The 19,747-nt window shown below is 39.9% G+C and overlaps 1 protein-coding gene across 2 annotated transcripts in view; it reads left to right on the plus strand.

Annotated features, from left to right (window-relative positions):
• LOC141969666 (visual pigment-like receptor peropsin) overlaps positions 1-18,051 on the plus strand; it is a 33,561-nt gene extending 15,510 nt beyond the window's left edge. The window contains exons 3-6 of one of the 2 annotated variants that reach the window (XM_074925691.1): positions 10,395-10,494; positions 12,161-12,265; positions 15,301-15,524; positions 16,160-18,051. In XM_074925691.1, the coding sequence (XP_074781792.1) occupies positions 10,395-10,494; positions 12,161-12,265; positions 15,301-15,524; positions 16,160-16,597 (867 nt within the window). In that variant the 3' untranslated portion in view covers positions 16,598-18,051. The remainder of the gene's footprint in view (positions 1-10,394; positions 10,495-12,160; positions 12,266-15,300; positions 15,525-16,159) is intronic. The other variant, XM_074925700.1, reaches the window with a different exon arrangement.
• Positions 18,052-19,747: the final 1,696 nt, after the last annotated feature.

The raw sequence follows: 19,747 nt of genomic DNA on the forward strand, positions 1-19,747 counted from the left end.
TGTTAATCATGTGGTGAATACAAAGGATGCATGTTTCAGGAAGCTTCTAAATATAGGGGAAAGATTATAACCTATCTGATCCCCCTAGCTGCACTGCAGTCATGTCAGAAACCAAGGATGGGCTGTGAGGTGCTTTAGAATTTTAAATCCTTCATAATCCTGGTATTTCCATTTAAACTTTTTTCCACTAATTCACCTTTTTTTTTTCTTTTTTTAGAATATGGATTAGTTATTTTGACATTAATTTTATAAATACTTAAGAATTTTACTATGAGGGTCAAGTAAATTGACTGCTCTTATCATGTGCTCATTCTGTTGGTGTAGGCTTCTTTAAAAAAAAACATTACTTGTTTCTCACTGTTTCTTACATACAAAATGTATCTTGTATGTGCACAAGAGGGCACAACATAGTTATCTTCAAGTCACGGTGCCATCACAGACATACCCACTGCCACCGATGTGCTGGATGCTGCTATTGTCACAGATGCATTCACCTCACTATCAGTAGAGGTATCCCCGGTCCATATGGCTGGCCAGATGGTGCCAGAGCATCCCCATCAGATCCAGCTCTGCACAGAAACAGCCTCATGAGGAACCAAAAAAAATATGTTCAGCTTTAAGCTATTAGTGAGCACAACAGTAGCCTGCCTGAGAGGATTCAGCCCACACCACCTCGGATCCTGCATCCTGCCCTCACCATCCCTCCAAGGGCCAGCCTGGAAGGGCCTGCCCTCATCCTCTTTTGCTGAAGCTGCTTTGTGTTTTGTGGAATAATAAAGTCACAGAGGGCAGCCAGAGAGAGAGAAGTGACTGTCTCACACTGTGGTTGGGCTTACTACATAGCAGTGAGGAAACCTGGTTTTAAATCCTGCACTGCTTAATGCTCTGATGCTTTATACAGCACTTCTATATTTCTGTCTGGCATACGCTGGGCACTAACGATGGGCAATGTAGTGAGCAGGAGTGAGCCCCACATTGCATGCATTAATTGTTTTAGTCTGCTATCCTTAATTCATTTGTGCAGTTTACCTGACAGCACCAGACCGGTGGCATATATGCACCCTGAAAGGGCATGGTGTGGCCAGAAAGCCCCAAATTTTCTAGAAGTGCCAGACTTAGTGCGCGTGCATTGAGGAGTATGTAACCCATGGATATGTCTGGTATTTAGCAGACTTTTCCAAATCATGGTGGCGTAGCTGATCAAGTTGCCAGCAGAATCCCCAGATAAATGGGAATCTCTAAGAAAAGCTAGACCAGATGTGCAACCAATTAGATGATGCAACCAGGACTTGCAAAGTTGAGCACAGTGGCCCTCACCCCCTTTTGTAGATTCAGCTTCCTGTCACTGCCTCTGATTCAGCCACCAGCCACTGCTAGCCACTTGAAAAATCCAGCATTTTTGGTGTTATTAAATGTTTAGAGGTCTAGTATGACATTCTGAGAAGAAATAATGTCCATCTTTTGTAAAAATTGGAGATGGGGATCTGAAACACCAAAAGGAAATTTACAACGGTAGGAAATTCTGAGATCAGTAAGATGAAAATATATGGGCTTTTTTCAGGTTTGAGGGGAGGACTTGTAATCTCATATAAATTCTTTTATATTTTATTGATGGCATTTGCTTTCTCAGAACATGCATTTATTTATTTTCCTATACACAGATTGTAAAATATTGCTAAATCTTGTCTGAGGAGGAAACAGAAGATTAATACCCTCTTCTTCTAATAAAATGTTCTGTAAATTGTCTGATAAATCAAAAACCCAAAAAGTATTTATGTTCTTTTATAAATAGGGTTGAAGGACATTGATTTCTGTCCATTTAATGTAACTGGTAAACCAATCAATTGTTGATTTATCTAGACTATTGACTCCCTAGACTCAGTTTGTGATTTTATGTGTTTGTAAATACCAAGACAGTGTTTAGGTATTACTGTATGTGATATGATACTCCCTCACATTCTGGGTGAGATGACTGACCAGTGGTAGCTCGGCAGTCAGTGTGACCAGCTAATAAAAACAATGTTAGATGGAAAGGACCAAAATGAAACCTCACAGGCTTCCTTTCTCCTACCTTGCCAGTACTTGAGAGATCACTGAAGAAAATGTATCTGTATCTGGATGCATTCTTCATCGAACTTCTTCCAGCACAATCATCCATTCATGTTGCTCCATCTTCCATTCATTTTTTCCTTCAACAAATCATACTGCTTTCAACAGACTCCATAGGTAGCAAGCACCCTTTGCGTATATGTCTCACCCCCACCTCTGCCTCTAATTTTGCCCAGCAGCCATCCATTTGAGTACCCTAATCAGCACAGAGCTCTCGCTCATAAAACCTAGACAAATCCACAAGTTGTCTTTACTGCTAGCAACATCTGTCAAGGTGGATAAAGGTTTGCTCCCACTCACCCTCCCTCCCAGCTAGCTATGGGGAGATGTAGTGATGGTTGCTGCAACCATCCTTGCCCGCATCTGAGAGTACTTGATTGTTCTTCCATGGTTTTCCTCTTCTCTTTCACTGTGGGGAACAGTCTATGCAGACACACCTCGAGTTCACTGGTACTCGCCCGCATTGGAGCCAGAACACATGCTGCAGGAGTACCTTCATCCTCAGCACAGCTTTCTGCAGCAGGCTAACTTTGACAGAGGTTTCCCATACAAAGACTGAGCTAGCTCAACTTTGCTTGGTGTAAAAAATCTTGCAATATCACTGTATATCCCAGTGTCCAAGCATGTAGCTTTAAGATTGAGGCTGGGTCAGAAGAAACCTTTTTTTATTTCTCAGATCATAATAGCTCAGGAATGTCTGCTTAGCTGAAAAATATTCAGCTATCTACCTGTAAGATATTAAATTAAACCAAACGTAAAAGGGGAGCGAAAAATACTGATTGACTATCCTAGAACAGTACTGTGGTGTGATATTGCTGGGATTTTACTTATATATATTATAGCTTATCGTTCCTGACATTTCAGTAAGATGAAAATAACCCAAAGTCAAATCATGGAACTGGCACTGAGAGAATTAACAGATAAAACAGGTGTTAAAGGTGCTGAAGAAAAGCTGTGTAACATGAGCTCTGTATTCAGCTCACTTAGCACGCTGAAATGTAGGAATGTGGAGACTGATCTATAAAGCAAATTCAGAAAAAGTGCCCTTTACTTTGCCTGTGCTGTGCTACAAAAATCTTCTTCTCACAGACACGTTTTCTGAAAAATTGTATATCTTAAATAAGAACACTAGAATGTATTCTCATTCTTGTTTCCTTGCATAACTGAGATTTGGATACTGAAAAAAAAAAAAAAAAAAAGTTGCAGAGATATTAGTCTTCCCTATATATTTATTTCTGATCTGCCTTGATATAATCTGGAGAGTGTGCACATTGCAGTCAAAGAGGTAAAAGCAACTCATGTAGACATCTGTGAGCTAAATTTTAATGAGAAAAATACTCATCTGCAGGGAAGGGGGGAAAAACCGTGCCTTTGCACAAATAGAATCATTAGCAACATAGAAGATCATTTCAGTGTAACTAATGCAACTGCGGGGAAGTTACGCCAGTTTTCATTAGCAATGAATTCTCCCTAATTTTCCTGTAAATTATTATTTCTGCAGCCAATTGCAACAAATTAGGGAAGTTACATATTTGGTACTTGAAAAATTAGGAATGTTCGAACTATATGCTTCCTTGTTTAACAAGTCTGATGTAGCTCCTCTGATGCCACCCAAGCACTGCGTCAAACCACACACTGCTGCCTGGAAAAGGCATTTGTTGCCTGATAGTGCTCCTACAGAACCAGGAATTTCTAAAGTCTAAACTTTGATACCTGCACTAGCTTTTCCTCTCAGAGGGCTTTGAAACATCCTTTTCTTGTTTCCTTATGTGGAAAATAGTAGCCTTCCTCATTGTTCTGTGTTGATATGTGTTTCTAAGAGATTAAATGTCTTCTCTCAAAAATGCTGTCCATCACTTATCTTCATCGTTCAAGATTTTCTCACCACGGGGCTGAACAGTCCATGTTCTTCTGACTCCTCCCTGTGTGCCACATCCTCTCACTGACTTTCAAGCAAAATTTCATATGAAACTTAAAAAATACTATGATAATATCTGTAAGTATCTTAAATAGCCGTACCTCACATTTACTCATCTTCTATTTCACAAATACGTATTCCATTAAGTGAGTATGCCACTAGTGTGAAGGAAGCAGTTTGGGCCCTGGCCCTGATCCTATGCTGACTGAATCAATGACAAGTTGGCTGTTGCTTGCAATGCAGCATGTATATGATATGACATCCAGTATTTCCACCCCAGTGTCCCTGCCAAAGGGATGATGTTGCACCTGGTGGTTTTCCAGAGAGCTCTTTAAGGGCAAGAATAACTTGTATCTTCTTACACTTCTTTCCAGGCTCTCTCTGTGCTACTAGGACTCCTTGGAAATGTGTGTGACTGTCCTGTTAGGAGCTGTCAGGTCCAGCTTATCATACACCGTTGTGATATGAAGACCCTTATAAACCATACTCGTTTTGGGACTATAAGCATTTTCTTGGGATAAATCAGTTCTCTTCTGTTTCTCTGGTTATTTCAGCACAGGATCCAGGGGCAAGAGTATCAACCTAAGAGGAGATCTCCTACTAGCCGTGCAGTTTTTCAGGCTTTCAGGGACATAGCATGTTCTTATCTTGGCTACTTAATGGCAGAGCTGGTACCATCACTAACCTGCCCTGCTTTGTGCCTGAGAGCAGAAGAATAAGTTCACTGGTAGGCATTCAGCCAGCTACCGCAGATGACCTTGTATTAACCTAATGGTGGCTACATAAGCAGATTCCAAATTGCTGGGAAACAGCACAGACAATTGTACTTTCAAGAACGTGGAACATCATTTGTAATCTCTGGGCTCTTCTGGCAGAGCCCATGAACAGTCTGTGGGACCTCTGATTCCCTTGAGACATGTGTAAGACTCCAGAAACATTTGCCATGATATTCTGAACAGGCAAAGATAGTACTTCTTTACTTTGAAAATAAAATCATGACTTGAATCTGAAGTTACATGGATCTCAGTTATTGGGGTAGGTTCACCACAGGCCATAAAGCAAGCCTTGCTTTTTGTGTAAACGTAAAGATGAGAAGGGTGACTCAGGAGGCTGTTTTCTTCTTTTATCTGTCTGTGTATTTGTTTGTTTATATTAATGGTGCTACTAGCAATAAACAAGTAGGCTCTGAATTAACATCACCAAAGTGGAGAGGAGCTTTGGCTCAGGCCCACTGAAAAGAGATTTACACAGTGTAGCACAGATGTTCCCAGAGGGCAGTGCTAGAGTTACCCATCTAGTGCTTCTTAATTTCCTTGTTCAGTAGTTCACAGAAAGACAATGGCAATACAGTAACCTGAAGATGGGAATCTTTTCACTCCCAAGAACGTAGAGATGGGGTACTTCAAGTAAGATTATAATCTGTTGAGGCTCTGTAAGGAAATTCTGGAAGAAATTTCTATCTATTTGCTAGATTATGTGCACTTGGTGAGGTTGTTACATTCGTAACTGTACTCGTTGACAGGGGCATGTACTACTATGAGTATAAATTGTGACCTGAGAGGGCTACAACTCTAATAGCTGAAAGTCAGCCCAAAGTAAGTATACATTGAATCTTATTTGATTAACCCAGCATATAAACCTAAAATAACTACAAGCGAACAAGTAGATTTATTCTGGATTCCCTAACATTACTAAAGCCAAAACCTGACCTGCATATAAAAATAGCTGACACTAAGCGTACATTTAAATATATAGCATAGGTAGTATAATTACACATGTCTGTGAACATAATTGTATAGCCTAAATATTGCATTCATATTTTTCCTATCTTAAAAATATATGCCATCATCAGAAAGGTTTAATCACTTGGTGAATACAAAATACTGAGTGTCTGATGGTCTCAAGGGTTTAAATTAATTCTGTACCATATCAGTTTTCATTGTTTCTTAATAAATGAAGTGTGTGTTGTTTGTGTCAGAGACCTATAATGTCTTCAGTTCATGCAATCACCCCTAAGAAGAGCTACCCTTGAAGCCTGCTGAGACATTTTAAGGGCAGAATGCAACTATAGCTGAGCAATGTCGCATGAGCAAAATACATTGTGGAAACTGTGGTAAATAATAAGTCTCTTTCACTTCCTGTATCGCAGGAAATCTTAAAGAAGCAATCTGAGTGCTTTAGGAAGACTGTGCTTTGGGAGTTTTAAGTAGTCTCCTGTGAAGACTGATTTTGATTTGGGACCTTGGTAGTTTCTCCGTTTGGCAGAGGAGTTATCTGATATAACTCACTATATCAGTAACACATTACTGATAAACTGGAGGGATGGGAGAATTATGTTGTTGTTAGATTCGAGTGGAATATTTTCTCACATACTGCAAATTTTAAGAACTTATTAAATTTTAAAACATACTCTATTCAAATGTACCTACAATTTTTTTTCCCAAATGTATTTCTTAAAACTGATTTAGGTGCTTTTTTGTCTCTTGAGGCTGAAGGGGGTTTATTGTCACTATCTATTTACATTATCAAATTGGAATAATCTGATATGTATTCAAAAATGTATTCTGAGACATCTTATTCTGATGACTTTAAACATATGCAATGGAAAAATAATCACTGTTTAAAGTTTATCGTTTTCTTTCATATTCATTATCTCATATTTAATAGAAGAGGAAGACAGGACGTTGTGGTTCTGAAAGGAAACAAATGGACTTCAGGAAATTGCAACAGATTCACCAGTTGGCCAGAGGAGGGAGCAATGCAGCTTTTCTGACTGGTTAGATCAATGTTTCAGCCTAAACTGAAATGTAATAGCTATTTTGGCAATCTACTTTTGTGCCATTAAACCTTGATTAATCTATTAATAAGAAAAATAGATTATATTTTACTCTGTCTGCTTTAAATGAAGACAACCTTTATGAATTCAGTAGGGATAAATAGGTATTAAAGGTAATAAAAGTGGGGCACACCCAAGCTCATAGCTAAAAATTTGATAGTGCATCAGGGAGTGATGACTCTCCCTGTGTTGAAGCAAAGCTTAAGAAACAAATCTGCATGCAGTAGGAGCTTTATGTATTGTGGGTTGTAAATAGTACACCAAGAACATTAGTGAGATTTAAAATCAGGCACAAGTACAAAGCAGAAAGAACACAGCCTTTTCTTCAGTTGTGTCTTAGCTTCCAGGCAACATAAAGATAATGAGCAAGTTCTGTGAGTATCTATATAGCCAAGGGAGTAATATTGGTATAGCAATGAGAGAAAAGCTTTTAAACTGCTAATCTATTCCTGTTTCTTAATGGGTAAAAAGGAAAGCTAGTGGATCAAAACTACCATATAATCAACTTTGTGTTTATGTCAGAATTCAGTATTGCCTATTAACACTGCTGCTATTTGATCGTAACTAATAATAGGAAGGACGAAATTGCATTACACAAAATGGAGGAAATATTACGACTGTGGAAGGAAGGAAGGAGCTGGGTGGTGGTAGGATAAAAGAAAATGAAAAACAGAACCGGGGAGGGGAAGAGCATTGATCTTCCAAAGTAATTAAATGTTATGTACTATTCTAGTATTTCCTTGGCTGTCATTCCATATATCTTTAAAGATTCAGAAAACAGAGGATATCATATATTTTTGTTACCTACACATATTAATATCTCTGCCTATAGAAACTGGAACTCTGCTAAAGCAGTTTTCCTGTTGCTAACTACTTCGGGCTCCAAGAAGTTGCTTTGGTTGCTATCTACAGTCAGTGTTGTCTGTTCAGGAGCAGAAAAAGTAGCAGAGTTCTTTCTTCCACATCTTGTAGGTGTATGTTTGAAGTAGGTTGGCTACTGCTAGAGTAAGATCCCTCATTTTCTTCTGAAGACATATGTCTAAGTGACACCAATATAAAAGTATTGCAGAATCGATAGGCTTGCTGGGAAATGACATGTGCATAGCTAGGCTCAAAAGTTAACATCACTGATGGAAGTTTGGCAGGGACAATACTGGTTTGAGGGTCCTACTTCCAAAGCAGCCCTAACCCTGTTGGGTGCTCTCTTGTGTTTTAATTTTCCAGTGCTGTGGTCTCTGTATGGGCTGCTCTGCAGCTTCAGAGCTACCTCATTTACCCTCCTTTATTTGTTTCATACTGACACTCTTGTCATCGCAGAGGTCCCTCTCCTCCTTGACATTTCACCCTGTCACTCATTCCAAAACAGCCGAGCCTGTGGCTAGCACAGGGACAGTTAGCAGAGCCACTCCCAGGAGACAGCTGCTACTTTAGCCACTTACTAGCTGTATGGCTCTGGTCAGATTTCTGATGATGGCCCCCACACTAGCAGAACCAACAGTATATTGATGTGCTGAAATGCTGTTATGAAATAGTACAAAAGAAAGACATAGTGCTGACGATAGCTTGGTCCTATGAACTGTGTTGATTTAGGTAAATCTGTATGTCTTTTAGCAAGGCCCCACTCCAAAGAAAACAGTTTGACTTGTTCTTTCTTGTGGTGACAGAATTTCACCTTAAATGGTAAAGGGCAAGTGTGTATTTTTAGACCCACTTTCCTCCCTTGTAAGTGTGCTCTAGGGCTATTTGAACTGATCACTTAATATAATTGTCTCTGGTCTGACATCAGGGAACGTGGGGTGGAAGAACAATGGTCACATCTGAAGGTGGTAAAATATACATTGCTGTATTTCAGAAAAACTCAACCAGTTTCACCATAGGAGGACTAACTGTAATGCACAAAGAGAAGCTTGTCTTGCTACATTAGTATTCAATCTCATAGCTCTTTAGACTTAATTTCAAAGTGTTTATTTGCATCGTTGCTGAAATACTGCTTCCTCTCTAATCTAATAACTAATGTAATTGCTTAAGCTTATGCCGCCTGTTTTCTCAGTAGCCTCTGGCCACGCTGTTTTCTGCATCTGTGAAGCATTGTTAGAGCAGATGAAGAAGTGTCAGCTGTTATCATAAATAAGGCTAATGAAATGCAGAGCACATTTGCATATCCAGGTATTTCACCAATCTCCACAGCACACAGCGGGCCATATACAACCAAGTACAGCTTCTAGCAAGTAGCTGAGATATCCAAGGAAGTCTGTTTTCTGGTGTAAACATAGTTGTATTTATACACCAAGCATGAGCTGATTGTAAGCAGAGCACAGGTGGATGTAGATTGTTCTAGTAGCAGATCTTGCATGCATTTAAATTGCGGTAGGTCTGTAAAAGTTGGCATTAAGTATATATGACCAATATAAGGGCACTGGTAGCAAGAAAAACCACTGGTGAAAGAAATGATGAATCAGCCCTTTCCTAACCCTTCACCCAATTTAATTTATACAATCAGCCATGGTCTCAGCTTTAAGCCTGGATTAAAGCCCCAGATTCAGTGCTGGGATAAACTGAATTCCACGGGAGTTTTGCCCATTCACACAAAGACAGAGTTTGTTCCTGTGGAATAATGATGTGCCTTTCTGCCGAAAATTTTACCACTTGAATGCCAAGTGCAGTCCAGAGACGCTTAGTATTCCTGCTTCACTCAGTATAAAACTGGCACCTCCAAAAGCTCCTCTGCTCTGGCCAGTTTGGTATGTCATTGCAGGCTTTCAAAATCAGGCCTGGCTTCAGCATTTTGCCTGGATCATTTCCCAGTCATATAGTGCTCCCCAGCAGATGGCTACATCCATCTCTGCTGCAGCAACTTCTTTCCTTCCATAAGTGAAGCTAGCAGGGTTGTAACCATCCTGTGCGTATATCGCTGGAGGTGCTGACGTCAGGGGGAGCCTACACAGCTGTACGGCTCTGCCTGCATCAGTGAGAGCTAGTGAGGATCAGGGCTTAATTAATAGCAGGCGATCAGTAGCACCAACACTGAGACTCAATCTATTGGAACGATTTAGCTTTGGATGGTTTTATTTAATTTTTTAAAAGCTTTTCTCACTCAGCCAAGCCCATTACCTCCTACATTCTTCCCTCTTTGGCCTTTTTTCATGGGTTCAGTTTGCATGTTTGTTCTGCCTAAGCAGGACAGCTGCATCCAGTGCATTTTTGCCTATTCAGGGCTTTTCTTCTTTTCAGTTCAAGCTTTTTCTCCTTCATTTGGCAAGTCATTTCAGGGAAGCATAGATAGATGTAAGGGTGTGTTTGCTTCTTTATTTTATGTACCTGACAGAGCACTTATATAATTTTTGAACATTGACTTGTTCACTGATCCTATAGAAGGTAACTGCACCTGACATTTTATATTTCCCTGCTAGCTGGGTTTCCGGAAAAGCTTTCGAGAGCATTAACATGCAAATGACAGGAGCAATCCCTGTGGTTCTTTTCCCCTTCAGATCTCTGCAGTGAAAGAACATCCTGCACTGCTCTGTTTTTCAGGTTGATGGCTTCCTGACGCTTCTCTTTGGCCTGGCTAGCATTAATACCCTTACAGTAATCAGTGTGACTCGCTACATCAAGGGTTGCCATCCTGAGAGAGGTAAGGAATAAAGGCAAGTCCAGTTCTGCCTTCATTGAACCTGGTGCAAATCTGTATTTCTTTCAGTCACAAGCTGTATCAAATATAAATTAAATGCATTTGGAAACCAGAATATAACACAGTCATTTACATTACAAACATGTTTGCATAGAATCCTTCAGGGTTAACTCCAGTAAAAGCCAAATTATTACTGGTACACTTTGGTCACCACAGGTTAAATTCACTCTCATGCCAAGGATATCACAGGTCCTGCTGGCCCTCTGTATTCTTCAAAATGCAACTTAAATGACTCCTAAATGATGCATACATCATTGTCTGGATCACACTGTTAAGTAATGAATTTCATCTTCTATGAGAAGATATTTGGGAAGTTTCCAGTTGTTGATAAGATCCTTGGTTTGGAAGGCTGCCCTGCATACAAACATTTTCAATCTTCAGGTTGTTTTGCCAGGGTTTGCACACAGAAGGCATCATGGACTGCTTTAGATGGTAGTGGGAGCATTCCATCTGCACATCTTGCCTCCAGCTTTTGTAGCACTGCACATCCTGCCATCCCCACATGCCTCTCCATCCTCCTCTCAGTGGACAGTTTCACAGCACAGGACATGAAAATTACTTATGTAGTCTCTCTTCTTTATACCTACCACTTCCATTCCTTCCTAAATTCCTTCCTCCACCTTTCACCCATCCTTAGATAATGTATTAACAATTTTCAAGCCTTTTTTATGACTGGCTTGCACCATCTTTCAGGCAGGAACCTATTATATTAATGTCCACAGGTAAAGCATGCATAAATACACTGGATACATCATATGAGTTTTTCTCTCTAATAGCATGAGTAGTATTAGCTGTGAAAAGAACTTCTGCAGGGTGGTCTTTTTTTCACAGAAAGTTCCTCTGCAGTTTGTTGTAATGACAGCTTGTTAATTTTCAACACAAACTGCTGTTGGAGCTGCTAGAATTTGTCTGAGATGTATTCTACTTCTACATCTCATATCCATTGCATATTATGAACTCATATGTAAAACCCATGGTTCTCTTTTGAAAGTTGTATCACACATTCATCTGAGGGTGTGCATAACTTATGTTCGCCTCTAGAAGAAACCTGAGCAAGTACTCAGTATAACTTTTCAGAAATGTTGCGGAAAAGAGGTTGGTGTAAATGAAGAAATAACCACAATGCGTAGCAATAGCAGAACAAATTAGATCTATTTATCGAATGGCTAATGTAGTTTGTTTAAGCATCTAATGTATTTTCTCCTTTTTTACAAGGAAAACTTTGAAGTGATCAAGCAAATCCTCTGAATTTAGACTTACCTTGTTTGTTTATATGTAAAACTTAACATACAACTTTTTCCTGCTTTTTACAAAGTTGCCAAACCTAAGCCTAATGTAGAATTTACTAATTCTGCAGTGCTCAGCAAACACATTGTCTCCTGTTTAAAAGTCATTCATTTCCACTGTTCATGAATGGCCTTGAGCACAAGACTGAGAGATGTTTTCAAATTTAAGCCTTTCTTATGAATATGCATTGTTTTGTCTTAGGTTTGTTTTTTTTTAATAGCTGTATTTTCCTTATTAACTGTTGGTATAAGAGTGCAGTTAAATTTCAGAGATATGTTTGCCTCTCAAGATATTATTTTTGAACTAAACTATGCCATTGCAGGTCACTGCATCAGCAACAGCAGTATGACAGTGGCGCTGGTTCTCATTTGGATAGCAGCTTTCTTCTGGTCAGCAGCTCCATTACTTGGCTGGGGCAGTTATACAGGTAACAGGTATCTTTCAGTTGTACTTATTTGGCATCTCTCCACTTAACTGAACAAAGATACTTACCTTTCTTTCTTGCTGTTAGTGATAAAACAGACCTATTATCAGTGGAACTGAGAAAATCATTCATCACACATGACGTATGCTCAGAGCGTTGCCTGCTTTGATATCACCTATAAAGAGATTTTTTTTTTTTAAGATATCACAGGAGAGACTTGGACCAAGTGCATATTACCTATGAAAAAAAGAGAGGACAGAAATATTTGGCATGGTTAAGCAATGAGATAAAGGAAACTATCAAAAGACATCCTTCAAAAACTGTCAAGATTAGGAAGCTAGAAAAGAACACAAGTTCCAGCCAGTTAAACTTGAAACTATAAGACAAGCCAGAAAGATTTGGTGAAACAGTTTGCTGAAAATATGAAAACTAACATAGCAGAAGAAGAAAAAGTTACCAGAAAGTCTGTCAGTCCAAGAAGTGATTAAGGTGCAAGATAAGGCCATAGCAAAAAAGGGAGGGGAAAAAGGAAAAATTTTGAATGGTGAACACCACAGTAATTCAATGGCTTAGGGATATTCCCACACAAGAAAATCTCTTCATGGGAAAAAGTTGGAGAAATTGTCTCAAATTAAGTCTCTAAAAATTCAGCAAAACAAATCTGTAGGAACAAATGGTAATGATATAGGAGTCCTAGCAACTGAAATCATGTGACTGAAGTTGTCCAGCAGTTATCTGCTTGGATCTTGCAGGCATCTGCAGGCATCTCTGTCCTCTGAGAAATCATGAGACCTATGAAGACTTATTAAAGCAGCTATGTGAATATATCCTCTTACTTATTAACTACATAAGTTTTGAGGTATCTCTGGACCCTTGAAGTATGGGTGTGAGAAAAGTATCCATTTCGATGATTGGCAAAATCTTTTATCCTTCCCAAACCAAAATGGAACCAGGATATTAGGTTTGATGAACCTTTTGTTTGAGACAGAACCAAACTGTTTATTAGGCTGCTCTAATTTTATGGCATGTTTTTGCAAACTGGGTATGTCATAATCTTGGCAGGTCTGGACTAATAATTTTCTGTGTATCTTCTGGTGATCTGTGTTTCCTTTTTACAATAATCTTACTAACTCTTCATTTGTAAAAGGATTTCTGATGTCCCTTTTTGTCTTTAAACTACAGCCAGTCACTTCTTGGTCACCACTGCCTTGGTCATCAAGGCCTCCAAGTGCTCCCACGGATCCTGTTTGTATTTCGGATTCAATTCCTTGACAGTGGCCTTCCAGACCACTTCTAGGAGCAGTTTTCCCTACTGAGAATCACAGTGGTCTCAGGTTCCTGGGCTATCTGACTCTAAACACAATTCCACTGAGGGCACCCATGGAGACGTGGAAGCCCAGCAATGGCAAGTGCGGCAGCAGGCAGCAGTGCAGGCAGCGGGAGCCAGCAGACCACAACACATTATGCCTGGCTGATTCGGACCTCTCACTTCTACACAGCAGTTGCAGGGGTACGCAGGACCCCTTTGATTTTTGGAAATACTGCTTGCCTATGTCCCTGCAGAGGGAGAAAACACAGCTCTGAATTCTGACTCACAGAAAATCTGCAGGATATTCTTTTCATGTCATCTGGAAGCTACTTTCATTTTTCAGTCAAAAGTTTTCACAAACCAGAAACCTGGAATTAAGCCAAGTTTATGGTTTTCTTTTTGAATCTTGATGTCTACTGATGAATAAAGCAAAGGAGACAAAAATCTATTTCTCTTACTAAACACATCCACACAGCAACACCTAGAGCTTTTGGTGATAAAAATATTGAGCACTTTTTGATGAGGACCATAAAAAAGATTTTAATCTTTTACTCCTTTAATTCATCCTGTCTAAACCTCCTATCACTGGTGAGGAATTAAAAGATTTTTTTTCTTCAGAATTATCACTGAATGTCAGGGAGAGGTCTGTTGCTAAATCATGCAGGCTTCACCTGTATTGTGTCTCCAGGACTTGTTAATACTTGACTTGGCTCATGCTTCATTTATTTGTCATTCAATTTGCTGCCGTAACTGTCAGAAAAAAATAGCTTTTTCCACTTAAAAAGAAGAATCAACAGTTCAAAATCTATAGAACACCTCTAATGCTATTGAACTCAAGTTTTCTATCAGGATACCTTTACAAACACATCAGAGGGTCTAAAGAAGTCAACTGTTATTAATAAAAGTATTTAAACAGAGACTGCACTTTATTCTCACTGCCTTTCCCTTAAGTATCTGAGCAGCTAGTGTCTGTTTGTAAAGCCCTCTGAGCAGCTAGTGTCCGTTTGTAAATCCCACAAACTGCAGATCCTGCAATCTGCCTGATTTAATCTTAAGAGCCTGCAGCTCTTTCGTAGTTGCAGAAATGTATGCTTCCCATATAGCAAAAGGTCTCATATCTTTCTAAGTATTTATATATTTTGTCTTCCCATAATCTTTATCATTAACTGTATTAATTTGCTTTCATGGCTCTCAATACAGTAAAAATTTCATTGCCCTTTAGTTTCTATTAAAAAAAAAAAATTATTTCCTAATTTGCTATGCAAGTAGTGGTAGTGACTTTTTACATTTGGTATATTGTCTCTTTACAAGTGCTTGTTATACTGTTACAGTGCTCACCTTAGCAAGTTACTATGTAGAAGATTATGACAAATAAGAGTAGATAACACTCAAGAATATCACACCTACTGAATGATTATCTTTTTTTTCTTTTTTTTTTCCCTAATAAAGTATCACAATTTCCTATCCTGAAACAACAGTTAGTTAATTATGGATTTACACTGGAAATCTAAACTGGACAGAATTCTAATATGCTAAAACTTTTTACAGTCTAGCTGGTCTTGAAATATTGTTTATGTAGGAAATTAAGTCATGGCTTGGTAAACCAGAAAGATCAATCCATTCTTTAGTATTTAAAAGAATAAAAATACAGCATTTGAACTGATAAATTAATTACTCAAAAGCAGATAAATGTTCTAAAAATGCTAACCAACTTATTTTTGCTTTCCAGATCGCATGTATGGCACATGTGAGATAGACTGGGCAAAAGCCAACTTCTCTACAATCTACAAGGCCTACATTGTTTCCATTTTTATCTGCTGTTTTTTTCTGCCTGTCACAGTCATGGTCTTCTCATACGTGTCAATTATCAACACTGTCAAGCTAAGCCACGCATTAACAGGACTGGGTGATCCCACAGACAGACAGAGGAGAATAGAGCGGGACGTCACCAGAGTGAGTTTGGGTTTGATGTTGAGCGGGATTTATCTAAACGAAATCCATTTTTCCAAAACTTGTTCTCAACTAGAACGGAAGATAATAAAACCAATCAGTCACATTTCATTTCTCTATAATCTCTGGTGACAGAGTCTGAACTCAGTAAAGAACACGAGGTTTGTTTAAAACTCCTACCCCATCAGTCGGCCACACCACTGGTGCCACATCACATATGAAAAATAATCTAAACATAATAGGAGTGGGTTATACAGCACAAAACCAAAAGTTTGCTTTGGCAAATCTTTTTCAAAAATTACGTTACTTCTGAGCATACACAGAAGTTACAGTGGAGATTTCAGTTTACTTACCATTGACTTAAGTCTACCCAAAGTCATACAGGGAACTGTAGTTATTTTCATTCCATTGGATGAGGCATTGTTCAAGCACACCACCATGCCAAAACTCAATATATAACTTCTAGGTCTACCTGGCTCTATCAGAGTAAATCTTCGCTTGCCTGTATTTTCCTGTGAGCCAGGACAATCTAAGTGTTTCCCTTCCAGCCAAGTTCCCAAGCTACTATTCCCAAAGTATTGCTTCCCTAATGTCATCTTCCAGAATAGATTTAAGACTATTCTTCTTCTGTCTTTTAGGTTTCTATTGTCATTTGCACAGCCTTCATTATTGCATGGTCGCCATATGCTGTCATTTCTATATGGTCTGCCTATGGTCACCCTGTGCCCAATCTTACCAGCATTCTTGCCAGTTTGTTTGCTAAGTCTGCCAGTTTCTACAATCCCATTATCTACTTTGGAATGAGCTCCAAATTTCGGAGGGACATTTTCACCTTGTTCCATTGTGCCAAGGAAGTCAAGGACCCTGTAAAGCTCAAACGTTTCAAAAACCTCAAGTCAAAACAAGAGCCCTCTCAGAAAGAAGTGAAGTATGCAGAAGAAATGCACCCTGCACCAAGCCCTGATTCTGGGATGGGAAGTCCAACCAACACCCCACCTCCAGCAAACGGGGAAGTGTATCTTGGTATTCTCAATACACCATCTAATAACCCGGATATTGAATGCGATAGACTGTAAATTTTGTGGCCACTTAACACATGCACCCACTTTGCGTTCAGGAAGACCCTCTTCAGATCAGTGCTTGAGTGATTTCCTAATTCCCAGTCCATCTGTTTCTTTCTATAGCACTAATGACTATACAACTCAAGCAAATCAGACGGTAAAGTGATATTTTCCTTCTATGTAGGTACAAAATGTTATGAAGCACATTACAATGTGGGCAGCACACCCAGTGCCAGGAACTTTCGACTTTCACATGCATGCAGGAAAAGGAAGACTGACTTGTGAAGAGCAGGTATTAGTTAGCAAAAAATAACTAATAAGTTCCGATCCAAATCTTATTAATTAGGAGATTACATTTCCAAATATGTCTTTTGCTCTTCAACAGTCGCAGCCATAGAGAACCATTTTAGGTTGGTGGTGCTGCGCAGCCCAGGCTGTAGGAGAAGGTGAGCCCTGCCGAGATTGCTGAGGAGCTGCTGCAGCTCTGATGGTTGCGAGCCAACAGGCAAAGAGGTGTGCTCCCTGCGGGGCACGGAGGCATGCCCACCGTGGGGGTCCCAGGCCCTCTGTGTGCATGGCCGTGTGTCCGATCGCCTGTGCCGGACTCTGCATGTGTCTATGCGAGTTCCAGGAGTTGTAGCTCTTGGCATTTTGTGGTCACTATAGTCTGAACAGCGGCTTCATATTTTCCCTCATTGGTCTGACCTTCCTGGTGAGCAGATCCTGTCTGTAGCACTCAGATTCAGGAAAGCTGGCCTTTAATTTTACTGATCTGTCTCCAAAGTGGTTGTTTTTCTACCTGACTATTAAGGTGGAGCAAGAGATGTTGTACAGGCAATGAAACCAAAAGTGACACTAAGGTTTTAAGAATACTGAATGGCATCGGAGCTATTTGCAAAATATAATCCAGCACTTCACTGCTGCTTCTAAAGAAAGTTTTTGTACCTGCTTATGGGTAAAGAGATGACTTTTAGGTAAACGTAACTAAGTAACAATTAAGGATAGTGATTTAAATAGCTAAACTGTAGTCTTAAATCAGTAGCAAGATTATCAGATGTTATAATATACATTATTTCACCAAGTTTGTTTTACAGAATCAAAATGAGGAGGTATATCTTCATAATTCCTCACCTTGGAAATTAACTGCATACTCAGAGAGTTATGTAAAAATGTTTCTGTATTAGCTGTGGAAACTGTGGGTTCATTTAGTGCCATTTACAAGTTAAACAAGGGAGAAAAAAAGAAGAAAAACACTAACAACGTTGGTTGCTAACCTCACTGCTATTTATGACTTTTTGGAATTGCACTGTCTGGGTATGCTAAAATGTAGTTGTTTTGCAAAAGTATGCTTTTCCAGATGTGTTCCTTGGGAAAGTTACAAAGAGAACCCGCTTTCATTTCCCCCATTGCTCTGTTTGTTTTGAGAAATTCACCTGTGTTTTGAAGTTAAAAACAAATAAACATTATAAGCAACAGTGAGGAACTGTGTTTTCTTTCATGGCCACAGATCTAAACTACAAGAGTATTCATTTTTGTGGAAAATTTTGAGATATGGGTGTTATTTCATTACCATAAATAATTAAAAGCAAATAAGAAAACAGTTTGATTCTATAAAAGTGCATACCATAGCTGCAGAAATAGATTAAATCGTTTAGGGCAAAGTCCTTTCACAGCTGAATGAAGCCAGGCTGGCCTAGCCAAAGTCAGTGCATAGTTTTGAAAGCTTCTAGGTTAGCTCAAAATTCACCTTGGTAACCTTGCTGGACTGAGCCTTCTCACTCCTGAAATGCTTGGGTTTGTCTCCAAAGAGGAGTGCCACGCATCCCCGTCAGATGTGGTTCTTGGAGGTACCTGCAGCTGCAGGCGTGCTGAACACCCACCCGTACAGCCTCCATGGCCATAGATGCCAGGCTAGCTTTTAATCTGTGGTTTTGCTAATTTACAGATAACTAGAGAAAATTCTTCTCCTGCTGCACTGTAGCAATGCTATTGATCTGCAGGATTCAGACTTTGACATAGAGATGTGAAAAGGGCAAGGAAGAAGGTGGAGCAACAAGGCCATTTCCAAGAGTGCCCCCAAACTCCTGCTGAAATCTACTAGTTCATACACTGTTGAGCATGTACAGGGAGGGCAGACTGGGGGGAAGAGGAGAGAGCCGTAAAAATGAGCCAGAATAGTAGTAGAGCAGAGGAAAAACATAAGGGGGGAGAACCAGATAAGCAGGGAAGCAAGGGGCCAGGAGCCAAAGGATGCATACCTGCTGAAAGACAACTAGAAACAGCCAACACAGAAAAAGCCTTGACTGGATCGTGGCAGATCTCCCTCCTGCAAGGCCTACGGCTCAGCCCTTTGTGGATATACGGTAACACTGTAGGACTGCATAACTGTAGAGCAGAATATCTGGTTTTGCAGGTTACATAGGGGAAAAGAGGATGGATGCCTTTGCAGGCACCAACCTGCGCTCCAGATTCAGTAACAGCAGGAGCACATTTATCATTGAAGACGCTCAGATTAAAAAGCATCCAGCCCTAAAGCACCAGTGCCCTGTAGCTGCACCCACAACCCCAGCTGAAGGCATAAGGCAGAAAATAGCTCTAGAATCCATTACCTCTTGAGTGCAGGTAAGGAAAAGATCTTGATCATTTTAAGTATGTGAATCAACACAAATCAATTTGTAAAACACTTTGCCTGTGTCCTGCATTTCCCCCACTTGTCTCTGGTCCCACACGAGGCTGGCCCCTGCTACTACCTCCACAGCTGGGCTTCTCTGCCTGCCAAGCCCATGCTGCTGGTCAGAGAGGAGCAAAGAGCTTGGGGGCTTGAGACAGTCAGCAAGGACAGACACAGTCTAGATATGCTGAAGGGGGACAGTGTGGTTTTATGCTTTTTATTTAGCAAGAATGAGGTACAGCGCAAACAGCATAGAGAGTTCTGGACTCAAATAACCTTGCTGCTCCCCATAACCTTGGATTTTCTTTTACAGTGGATGAGTTTTAGCAGCAGAGATGCAAGAAGGCTGTTTTCCTGACTGATATACTGGTGATAAGGATGTCTTCCTTGGAGTTTTGAACACTCTTCATCTGAGAAAGTCTTAAAAGGGAGGTTCCACTAACCTTGGCAAAGAGACGGACTACCTCTTCCAATGCTTCCTCTTTAGAAACACT

The sequence above is a fragment of the Athene noctua genome, chromosome 1 (genome assembly GCF_965140245.1).
Source record: "Athene noctua chromosome 1, bAthNoc1.hap1.1, whole genome shotgun sequence".
Lineage (NCBI taxonomy): Eukaryota > Metazoa > Chordata > Aves > Strigiformes > Strigidae > Athene > Athene noctua.